The 12,010-nt window shown below is 36.1% G+C and overlaps 1 protein-coding gene across 1 annotated transcript; it reads right to left on the reverse strand.

The window, feature by feature from the left end:
- Positions 1 to 1,383: 1,383 nt before the first annotated feature.
- LOC112201073 (ER lumen protein-retaining receptor) lies at positions 1,384 to 7,044 on the reverse strand. Its single transcript, XM_024342078.2, has 6 exons — positions 6,682 to 7,044; positions 4,379 to 4,644; positions 4,103 to 4,218; positions 2,009 to 2,082; positions 1,762 to 1,825; positions 1,384 to 1,673 (listed from the first exon to the last, which is right to left on the reverse strand). The coding sequence occupies exons 1-6, from the start codon at positions 6,770 to 6,772 to the stop codon at positions 1,637 to 1,639; spliced, it is 648 nt and encodes a 215-aa protein (XP_024197846.1). The 5' UTR covers positions 6,773 to 7,044; the 3' UTR covers positions 1,384 to 1,636.
- Between the last annotated feature and the right edge of the window lie 4,966 nt (positions 7,045 to 12,010).

Consider the following 12,010-nt stretch of genomic DNA (forward strand, 5'->3'; position numbering starts at 1 on the left):
TACTTGCTTGGTTTTGAAGGTTCCATGAAATCAAGCTTTTTTGGTTTTGCTTATACAGATATTAAATAGGGAGAAAAAGGAAAGGTTTCAGGGAAAGAAGTTTTTAATCTTACATTTGAGTAAACTCCTAATAGGAATGGGAAAAGAATTCATTCCTTTCAGGGGCTAGGAAGACTAGGGACTGTTATAAATAGTACCCTTTTCTCTTCATCAAAATTCAGAAACCCTAGTTCCCTTCTAGTCTCTCTCTCCCAACCAGTCGCATATATATATATTCTTGCCCAGAAAATTCTGTGAAAGGGAAGAAAAGTTTCAAGATGAAAACCAACCTAATCGGAGACACCTTCATCCGCATATCAAATTCAGAAGAAAGTGAGAAGAAGCCCAGAATTGCAGTGAAAGAATTCAAGCGTGTGCAGGAGAAATCCAGAAAGAGAATGATCAAAAGAGGTTTTTATTTCTGTGACAAAGTTCAGGATATTCTTAAAGATTCAGATAAGTATCTTGAATTTCTAAAGCAACTGCACATGTATAGCAAGGGAGTTCTAGATTTGACTGAGTTTCTAAACTTAGTTGATGATAAGGTTCGAGAAAACGAACGTCTCATGTTTAGATTCGATGATTTTTTGGAGAGATGTGAGGAATCGGGGAACAGAGCTGACCTGATATCTCTATGCAAATCCAGTTAGTGTACTATTGTCTTCTACGACTTGGATTCTTAGGGTTTTTTTTTTCCTTTTTCTTTTCTTTTTATGCTCCTTATTCTTTTGGATTTTTTGGGTTAGCCATATCTTTTGTATTCCACATATTAATGATATTATTACAGTTTTAATCTTTGGTACTAAACGGAAAATGATAAACATCCAATAATAGTAAAAAGAATACAGAGAAGAATACACAGAACAACTCCTACTCCATGTTCTGAAGCAATTCTACCTCTATTGTAAGGGAGTTCTGGACTTGACGGAGTTTCTGAACATGATGGATGACTATGTTTGAGCCAATGAAAATCTCGTGAGCGACTTTGATGATTTTCTGGAGCACTAGCCGACAATATGGCGTTGCTTGTTAGGATTTCAATTAGCACCGTCAGTTGTCAGGCAAATTTGATGTTAGGGTTGACAATTAGTAGAGAATACATTTTGTTTGTCAATTTAGAGCAGTGGAATATACGCAATTGGCCGTTGTAACTAGAATACTCTCTTGGGAGGATACTGATATTCCTCGATTAGCTAAAATGACACTCACCCCTAAAACTATCTGAACCTTATTTACCCATCACATTTGTTGTGGAATTGGTTGTGCAAACGTCACCAACTTCAAATTTTTCCGTATCTTTTGACAGAATTTGGCAAGACAGAATCGAATACAATACGTTTCAAAAAAAAAAAAAAAAATTGAATACAATACTCCCCATTCAGAATACAGATTTTCTACAAGCATTTTGGTAGACTGTATGAAATGTACTAGAACTATAACATTTAGTCTGCTACAATGTGATGGTGCCCAATACCAGTCAGATGACAAAGTCCACGAGTCCAAATTGATGCCACAAATTCAAGGAAAAGAAGAGAATCATCTAAAACTAACAGAGATTTAAGTATCCTATTGCAACCCATTCATGTGAACTGCATTTTCAAGCTGGCAGCTCAAGCTTTACATTGTTCTTCCAACTGCAGAATACAAAAATGAAGTCACCAACTTGTACAATTTTATCATTATTGTTTGTGATACAAAAAATGAAGAAGATAAATAATCTACCTCTGGAAGTAATAGTAGAAGAAATCAGCATAGAGTAAGGTCTGGATTATCCCTGCTACCCAAGCTGCAGGAGCAGAACATGGATATGATTGAGAGGTTCATATTCAGCCCACACAAAAGAAATTACTAACAAAAATGTGCACATTTAGGATGTACGACAGAAATGATGAAAACTGATGTTTTAATAATGCATGAACGCAGAGCTAAATATTCTGTGCACTTGAATTCATGGGAAAGATAATCATACTTATCCAGTGGACATAGTGATCCTCAGTAAAGTAGCGGTAAATCCAGTTCAATATGTACAATGCTCGATAGGCCCTGCATTAAGAAAACCAAAATTAAGATGCTAACACTAACTCCTCCCACAATTTCAACCCATTTAAGCTTAGACAAGAATAAAAATAAATTTTATTTAGATCAAGGGATGGCAAATTGTAAAATGCTTATAGAATCCCGATATACTCCCTAAAGTTTCAGAACCTTCCTAAAACCAAGAAGCTTTTACATGAACTCTCGACTTTTATGATTAAAGAAAAGAAAAGTACTAATAAAATGAAGCTCATAAATCAATCTCTGAGCTCGTGACTGTGCAATTCCATTTACTTGGAAGAGTTTCATCATAAAGAGGTAGAGTGACAAACATCTGCATAGCAGGAGGTGCCACTGTGCCAGCTTAGAGACACAGTGTGGGTTATAAGAGATCTAGATCTGCTGGATCTCTGTGGCAAAAACATATGCCAGGTATCTCTTTTGAAAAGTATACAACAGTTCCAAGTGAAATGCCCACTCCCTCCTCCAAACAATAAATATACAATTCAAACTTCAATGGAATTTTTGCTGACATTTTCAAGTACCTACAAAATCTCATCTCATCCCGATCTCATTGTAATTAATTAGTAAACTCAGTATAAAACCATAGTGAAGATTGTACCCCTCTACCTCAGGACAGCTAAACTTCACTTGCTCACTAACTTGAAAAATGTTCACTCTTTCACGTAGCCATAGAATCTCATATATTTTTAGTATCACAGACAAAAGATGTGATCTCTGCTTTGCATACATAATTTAATGTAATATACTACACAAGAGTAGTATATTTGCAGAGACTACATAGGTGCAAGCTCTGCAAAGAGTGACAAGGTTAACCTGTCTACCTGGCTATAATACCTTTTCTCAAGTCTTTCAGCCACACCAGTCAAAAAGTATTGAAAACAAAAATAGTCATCAAGCAATATGATCCAGACACATCACTAACTTGACCAACTCAAGAAATCAAGATCTTGTAACTTAGCCTCGAACCTCTTTTAGATTGAACACAACAGACAGTTCAGTTTAAGATCAAGTTGGAAATGGTGATCATGAATGGCAATCAAATCATTATAAATATATAAATATATAAACTCAGTTTCTGATTATTAAACTACTTTGCTGCTCATCAGCCCACTTTCCAGCCTTGGCGGTTCAGCTGCCTGGACTGATTTCAAGGTCAAAAGGTGCAAGGGTGGTACTCAGGAGGGGAAGGCTCCTCGACCAAATGGGAAGAGATTTATTGTAGAGATTTATTTTATACAGTAGGATAAACAATGGGAAATAGCATTTTGTTTCTCTCCCATCAAAGTCAGTTACTTCAATGCTTTTAGCTTACCAACTTAGGTTAGTCTACATCTTTAGAAAATGGTTCAGTATTCTTAATAATAATCAGAGAAAATAACCATATATTTAATAACAGCAAGTATCATAGAACTCAATCTGTGAAACTACCATTGCTTTCAAGATCTATATAATACTATAAGAGTCGAAGGGTCGAATAAACCTTGTTTCTTTAGAATTTTGTCAGTAGCTTAATGATAAGCCCACTGTTGTCAAAAATCTTTTTTTTTCTTTTTCTTTTCTTTTTCATACAAGAATATGGAATAAGATATTGAGACGCAAAGTAATAAGATTAGACATCAACAACACTGACAAAAAATTACTATTCTGTGCTCTGATATTGCTGTTTCATCTGAACCAGTAACACTCGCATAGAGCAAAAAGAAAAAAAACTACAGGAACATGATAAACAGAAGAACATAACCAAGGGTTGCAGTAGAAGAGAAATGGTCATTTATCCAATTGCATATCCAAGAGAAAGGGGTAATTCCAATTGCATATTTATAATTATATAGTCTAAGCAAAGGGGAAACAAACTAACAAGCAGAAAAAGAATAGCATGAACAGGTAAATGATGATGGAAATAACAGTTGATATTTTGAAAATCCACATGCAAATTCTTGCTAGCTGAATATCGGTACTTCTAGAATTCAAAAAAAAAAAAAAAACCTTTAAAAGGAGTAATTACCCGAGGAGGACTACATATTGCCCTGTTAGGTTGTCAATATTTCTTGTCCTTTGCAACAGCACCAGCTGAGGAAGTATGGCGACTGCTTCCAAATATATGGAAAAAGCCCACATCACCTGATCAATCAATTTAATTAGATCACACAAGTAATTGAACAATGTGATCCTCATAGTATATGCCCTCCATGGATAATTTTACTGAAAATAGTAATCTGGTTACATGCTCCTAATAGGATATGAACAACATCAAAATCACAAAATGGAATTCAACTGATACCTCTCTAAAAGTGAATTTCTCATTGATGACCAGGGCCAAAAGTAGGCATGGGAGTAACAGAAAAAGATGGCGAAATGTGTCTTGGTCTTTATCATATGATCTACGAACAATCCTGTGGTGCCGTATATACCAAACAATTGAGAAAGAGCTACCCAAGAATATCAACTTCATCAAGGTATTATAAACTGAGTAGAAGCTAACAAAAATATCCAAATAGCGGGTAGCAAAGACAAGAGCATAGAGTTCCTGAGTCTTCAAGGACACGCCTGCATAAACCGAGGGAAGTCAAAATTTTATTCAGTTCAGAGAAAACATGAGTTCCAAGCAGGCACATGTAATAAAACCCAATCTAACATAAAGCGGATAGTAATAACAAAACCCAACAGTTTTTTTTTGGTACAAACAAAACCCAACAGTTTTACATACAGATAGTTTATGTGTTTATTGTGTAGCAATTTGAATTCTGGGACTTATATATTCTTGGCATCACATTGGGGAATCTCATACAAAAAACTTCTAAGAGTCATTGATATACACTATTATTTACTTCAAAGTGCCTGTGGTATTCTTTCAAAACTCTGAGTTTTTGAATTAAGAACCAACTATCTTCCAATTTTTGTAGGATGGCAATACCAAATGTGTCAAAATCTCTTAAGAATTAGTAATATAACAAGGAAAACCGTTTTAGAGTGCACATCCAAAATTTGAAAATGCAGATGTCAGCCCTGCATTATAGTTCAAAGGTCAGAACAATTCATTTTTTAGTTACCTCTGCAAGGATCACTCCTGCAGAACAATCAGCCAAAATCGGAAACCACAGTGTCATCTATACTGAACTGTGACAACGATAATCTAATGGCAACATGATTTTCCAGTTTGGATGATTTTTGGCAATAATGATCATGGAAAGATGAGACCTAAAATGGACAGGTCCGATCATTGGATGTGAAGGTGGAAGGTGGATGTCCCCATTTTTTAAATTTGCAGATGTCACCTCTAAGACAGTTCTGCCAAAACACGATTGATAGAAACATAACTAGGCATGAATCTACATGGACAATCTACAATAGCAATATACAATCTGACTTATAAATTGATCAAACACTTGAACAACTGATGAGACCTCAAGGTCCTTGTGGTAAAAGTTCAAGTGTATCATGAGAAAATCAAACTTAGAAAAAAAAGAGAGGAAAGAATGCATAACTGCTAAAAGTGGGTAGAAGTAGAATGCCCCCCAACCATCTAATGACAACAAAAGCAACCTCGAGGGCATCACCGGCAGCCTTCATCTTTGCACTTGTTTCGGCAGCCTTCACTTCTTTTATATTTTTTTATTTTCTTTTTCTTTTCTTCCTTTTATCAATAATATCAGCCTGAATCAGAGAAATCCCTAGGACTATGCTGTTTTATCAAGCATGTGACAGAACTTCTTATTTTGTCCCTTATTTTAGGATACATGTACCCTCCAGTATCCTATTAAACATAATTATATTTCTATCAATGTTCTCTTTCTGCTCAATTACTCAATTCATTTTAACTTTACTACATAATTTGTCTTTCACGGAAGGAATCACTCTCCAACTTATGTACTACATTCAAGTGTTTCATGGCTACACCCAAACCAGCTTTGCCAGCCCAGGCTCGAAACTGGGTCCCCCTGCCAACCCTACAACCTTTAGGAGTAAGGAAACACCAGCAAATAGCTGGGTAGGTTACACGGAAGCAAACCATGACCTTGAACATTCCGACTAACCCGCTGATAATCGTAAGCTCCAATGCCCATTTTCAGTTAACTCTTTCACTTATCCCAAAAACAAAGAAAGGTTCTGAAACCATTTATCACCCATGAAGCCAGTGTACTGGCACATCTTAACTATTAGTTCTGACTTTACAAACCAACCCCATTACCTCTCCCACCTTTGCATTACTACCCTCCTCCCAAACATATAGAAACTCATTCAATCTAGCATCACTAGAGATAAACGTAAACTTAAAAAAACACTTCTTCCCCACCAAGTAAAACCTAAAACCAAATTGACATCTTCCAAAAGGGAAGTCAAGACAATGCCAATTGCAAAAATTACCACGCTTTTCAGCACATCCATATCCATAAACTATCTTGGAACACCCCACTCAATCCCCAGCACATTCTATCCAATCACGCAACAAAATTCAACCCCAAATCTTATAACTTTAAGCTCAATGGAAGTAAACTCTTTCTTCACAAATCAAAACCCATAAACCACAACCCAAATGGGAACTAAAATAACAGCAAAGTGGAAATAAGACAAGAGCAGACTGACCAGCACATGACTTGATAGTGTGGATCTTGAGAAGCAAAACCAGAACACTGGCCAAATGCGTCATATCTCCCGCTAATCTGAATATATTCATCTTTCTCTGCTTTCTTGAATCAACTGGATGATATGATATGTAATCTTCCGAGCTTTCCCAGATCTCCGAATTGATCCGCCGAAGGGTACCCAAGCTTTGTTTTGTTGGGTAGTCTAGTTTTGGGTCTGCTCTGTGCTTTCCTGGATTTTAGGACAGCAAGAAGCTAGAGAGAAGAAGAAGAAGACGAGGTAACTGTTAAAATGGACGACCGACCAAGAGTTTAACTTTTGGGCTCCGCCTCTGTTACCTTACCGTTGTGGCATTTTGGTCCCTAGATTTTATAATGTTCCCATCTGGTCCTCAAAAATCAAAATGTGAATAACTCAAGAAGTTGACACGGTTACGACTTACGACTATAAATTGGTTTAAGGATTCGTCCATGGTGTATTGATGTATAATTATAATGAAAGACTGAAGTCGTGCATTGCTATGCATTCCGATCTCGAGTTAGTTTGCAATTGAAGGGAATTAATCTACTATTATCAAGAATTGGTAATCTATTTATATGACAATGTGTTTCCTATAGATAAAATTGATTTGCATTCATATTTTGCAAGGTTTTAAATTTCTCCGAAATTGCTGAAATTTCCGTAGTTTTGAAGTACCAAAAGTAAATTCATATGTTATATCATTTCTGTCAGAAGTTTCCCGAAATTTTCCATACATTTCCACAAAATTCTTAATTTCCGAAATATCTACACACATAATATATATTTAAAAATTCACACCAAAATTTTGTCCGAAATTTCTCTAAAATTTCTGTTAAATTTTTATGTCACCTACAATGAATTTTTACTTCATACTTTTATAGAAAAAATATCAAATTTTGATTTTTTTTTTTTTAGCAATCAAGTTAAATACAACAAAAAAACCTTTTTGTTTTTATCTGCTTCAAAGTTGAATGCTCCAACCATAACATGATTTCATTTTTGCTTCGTCTCAAATATTGTATGTTTCATACACTGTAACATCATATTAGGTAATTCCACAATATCTGATATATGGATTGCATGTGGAAATGGAACAACACGTACACATACAATAACCATGTGATGAAGTACAAAAATCATTTCCAAAATTCATGTACTTGGGAGCAGTATTGTATGATACTAAATAAAAGCAGTTCAACCAGCTAGATCGAACCACATCGTAGTAGCTTTTATATTCCTTTTGTTGTACTTGTTCATTTTCATTCACGGGGTTTTGGTTTTACGTGCCCCGCCCCACCCCCTTGTAATTTTCTAATTATTAAAAAAAACAAATCATATTTACATTATCAATATACAACACATTATCAATACACATAGATAAAAACACTAGTATAGCAACCTACTACAGTACTAGTTAATTACTCGTCTATATAAAATATCATAATTCTATTATAAATTTATAATTTTAGAGATGTTACATTGTAAATACTAAATAGGTATATTATAGGTTAGTTTAGTCTATGTAAAAGTTTCATTCAAAAATATCATTTTATAAATGCAATTAATTTGATTTCTTTATTTTTAACCGAAATTTCCACCGAAATCGAAACTTTCTCCAAAATTTCCTTAAATTTGAAGTACCGAAATCGAAATCAAAACCGAAATTTGAAACCTTGATATTTTGATTGATATTTTGCTCGTCTTTAATTAGCTCATTTCAACCAGGGTTTGCTAGATTGCAAAAATTAAGTTGATAAAGAAAAAGTAATGTAAAATAGATGTCAGATTGAAATAACAATAAGAATCAAATTGTTTGACGGCTTGAATTTGGGCTAAAACACAAACTCCACATAATGAGTAATCTCACAAGTGCAATAAGGATTTGAAAGAAAATATAAAAAGAGTTAATTACATATAAGTGCATCTTAGAATGTTTTTTTAGCCATAAGGTCACCAACTAGTTTTTTCCTTCATAAGGCCACTAGATTAAAAAAGATGTTATATTTGGATATTAAAAACCAATATATTTATATAAATACCACTAGAGTACAAAATCAACATTCATTCTCTCTCTCCTCTCCGGCGAGGTCTCCAGTCAACTCCGGCCAACTTCCGATGGGTCTCCCGCGACCACAAAAACTACTGTTACTGACACCAAAAGCTACTGTAGCTAGCAACAAAGCTACTCTGATGAAATTTAGGCAATCTTCGGCGAGGTCACAAAAGCTACTATCACTAACAACAAAAGCTACTGTCACTAGAAACAAAAGATACTCTAGTAAGTTTTCTGGCAACCTCCAATGAGATAACAAAAGTTACTATCACCAACAATAAAATCTACTGCTTATCAAATAACCTATGCTCCCCAAAACGAAAAGCTACTCTCACCACCAACAAAAGCTACTGTCACAAATACCAAAAGCTACTCTCACCAGCAATAAATGCTACTATCACCAACACTAGAAAACTACTCTCACCAACAGCAAAAATTGCTTTCACCAACACCAAAAACTACTCTCACCAACAACAAAAGTTACTGTCACTAACACCAACAAAACTCTTATAACGGAAAAATAAACTTAACTAGAACTCTTAATCCATAAGTCTTCACAATATTTGTACTTCACAATCCCAAATACCATAGTCGGTGAGCCGGTTTTTTTTTTTTTTTTTTTTTTTTAAGAGAGATTAATATTTCATATATTAGCATAACTTCATTGAGTCACCGCAAGGAAAATATTTACATTAAAGCCCCCACAGCAATACAATGTTATGCTTATGCGGCCTAAACGGGAATGAAAACCCTAACAAGTAATTCCATTATAGAACTCACTTTGCACTTATTCCTAATGAACAATAGAACAAAAATTTTTAAAAAAAATCTTTTTCAACTAGCTATACAACTTCAGGGAAAACTAAATGGTACCCATCAATGCACGCATCATTCATACTACCTAAGAGTCTAACACGCAGTATAACAGTCCAAACAGTGAACCCAACCTTTCTAAACCTTCTATCCCCTCTTTCCTGAAAAGAATAGGAGATATGGGGAAGTAGAAGCACAAGGCCTCATGCCTTTCTTCGTTCATGGTTTGATATTTTTGTGCCCTAGGCGTAGAAGAACCACACCAATCCATCCCGAACTTGGTGGTTAAACTCTACTGCGGTGACGATACTGTAGGGGAGGTCCTACGAAAAAATAGCTCGATGCTAGGATGATAAAAAGCTTAACACCCCTCGTTCTTATTACTTTTTCAATATGAAAAAGAAAAAAAAAATGAAAAATGAAAGAGTTGTCTTATTCAAAACCCCAATCCAATTATGAAATCCCTTCTCTCCCACTTCACACTTCGGAACGCATCGTTCTTATATAGAGAGAAGCTAGAAGCACAAGGAATATGTAGGTCGCTTCCCAGCTCCACCTGCTTTATTTTGTTCCCTGTTATCGCAATCTTCCACCAATCATCTTCATTCTAAATCATCCCAAAATCCTCTGCAACCAACTTCAACAAAACCAGCTCCAATGCAAATCGACTTCATTTGGGGTCCACCTCCATATCTTCTTTTCGGCTCTGCCCCACACCCGCAATCTGTGGCCTCTCCTCGATCACCATTGTTTGAGCCAAAAGTATTTTTAGCAATATCCTTCAAAGGATTGAAAGTGGCGGGCCGATCCCTGCGGCCCAAAAAATAAGTCTACTATGGTTTTGGGTTTCAGCTTTACCCATTATAGAGTCCATGAGGAAAACGAGACTTTATAGGATTCAGTAGCATAAACCAATTAAGAATCTTCATTCAAAAATCCTTATATGTCAAGGAACCGTCGAAACCCTAAGTATAAAGACCAGGTTTCAAGGGTAAAGAAACACAACCTCTCAATCAACTAATCCCATAGATTATCCAAAGTCTCCCTAGAGCAAACCTACCTTCAACCTAGTTGAAACCAGCGAAGCCAGGGTCACGCTTAGCAACCCAGCGAAACTAAAATCATGCTTTAGCAAAACCTGTGTTTTCTCCTACTTCCCGGTGATTGCTCTCTCCTACTTCCCGGTGATTGCTCTGCTTAGTCTACAAAACTAAGTATCAATCCGGTGATGCAAGAGATCACAACAAAAGTCCTTATCAGTAAGGCAGAAGAAAGAACCTTGTGATGAGGTTGGTGCTCTCCTTTTTTATAGCGTTTAAAAAGAAGTCAGATTAAAGGACGCCCCGACGACTACACCCCATGGTGTTGGCACGCTCATGCAATCACACTAGCAAAAAGAGACTATTTGCCAGCCCAAACTAGGCCGAAGCCAAACATTCATGACCTATTTTGCCTTCATTGATTTAATCACCACATGCAAACCTCTTTTCTCCAAATTTAAACATCGGGTTACTTTACTACGGGAATAGGGAAGAAAAGACCTATTTTCTCTAAACACCAACGACAATAAAGAAGAAGAAGGTCTCAGAACCATTACTTGAGACTCCGGCGTCACTTCCACTTTGTCTTGTTGGGCCTGTTGTGAACATGGTAACCTAGCATGATTTTGAGATGTGCAATCCCTGCACTTGCCTACCATCCTTTCATACTGAAAAGTTAGGGCTAGGGTTCATTAAGAAAAACCCCAAACCGTCATGCCAATCACACCGGATCCCGCAAACAACAGTTCCACACAGACTTGAACCCGACCATCTCAACCTCCATCGCCCTGTCTAGTGTCTCTCTAATTAGAGAAACAGTTGGAGGAGTTACATACGCCAACAACAAACTATGAATGCGGACTCAAATTCAAACGTGATTTAGCAGGACCTACTGAATCAAAGAGAAACCATTGTAATCATTAAGCACTACATGAGCACGGTTAAAACAACATGGCTCTCCCCCCTTAAACTTTTCGATGTCGCCGACTTCACTAAAAATGAACAAAAATCTCCCATTCATCCTTTCTTGAATATTGAGAGTTTCATTCAGATGCCACATTGAATGAAAAGCTCTCATGAATGAGTGATAGTTAAAAGCTCTACAGGTATTCAATCTTCCAACTATATATAAATGGTTGGCCACAAAGTTTTTTTTTTTTTTTTTTCCTTACTTTCTCAAGTTTTTGAGATGAACTCTATCTAACCCTGTCCTTCAACGACAAAACTAATGCTAGTCTTGTAGTCATGGATGCAATGAAGGTCATCTCTAGAATTAGTAGGTTTCGTCTTGAACTTTATTGAATATAGTTGGGCTTCTTTCTTTTCGTTATCTGTGCAAGAGAGAAACTCAAGTCATCTATCAAAAGATCCTAAAAGGATATGCCAAATACCAAAAGTATAT

Source organism: Rosa chinensis, chromosome 4 (assembly GCF_002994745.2).
Source record: "Rosa chinensis cultivar Old Blush chromosome 4, RchiOBHm-V2, whole genome shotgun sequence".
Taxonomy (NCBI): domain Eukaryota; kingdom Viridiplantae; phylum Streptophyta; class Magnoliopsida; order Rosales; family Rosaceae; genus Rosa; species Rosa chinensis.

Excerpts from the sequence above, each read along its gene's own strand:
- LOC112201073 (XM_024342078.2), bottom strand. The coding sequence starts at position 6,772 with ATGAATATATTCAGATTAGCGGGAGATATGACGCATTTGGCCAGTGTT. Across the intron at positions 4,645-6,681 it reads CACTATCAAGTCATGTGCTG|GCGTGTCCTTGAAGACTCAG; the intron begins GTCAGTCTGCTC and ends CGGTTTATGCAG. Across the intron at positions 1,826-2,008 it reads TCACTATGTCCACTGGATAA|CTTGGGTAGCAGGGATAATC; the intron begins GTATGATTATCT and ends CTGCTCCTGCAG.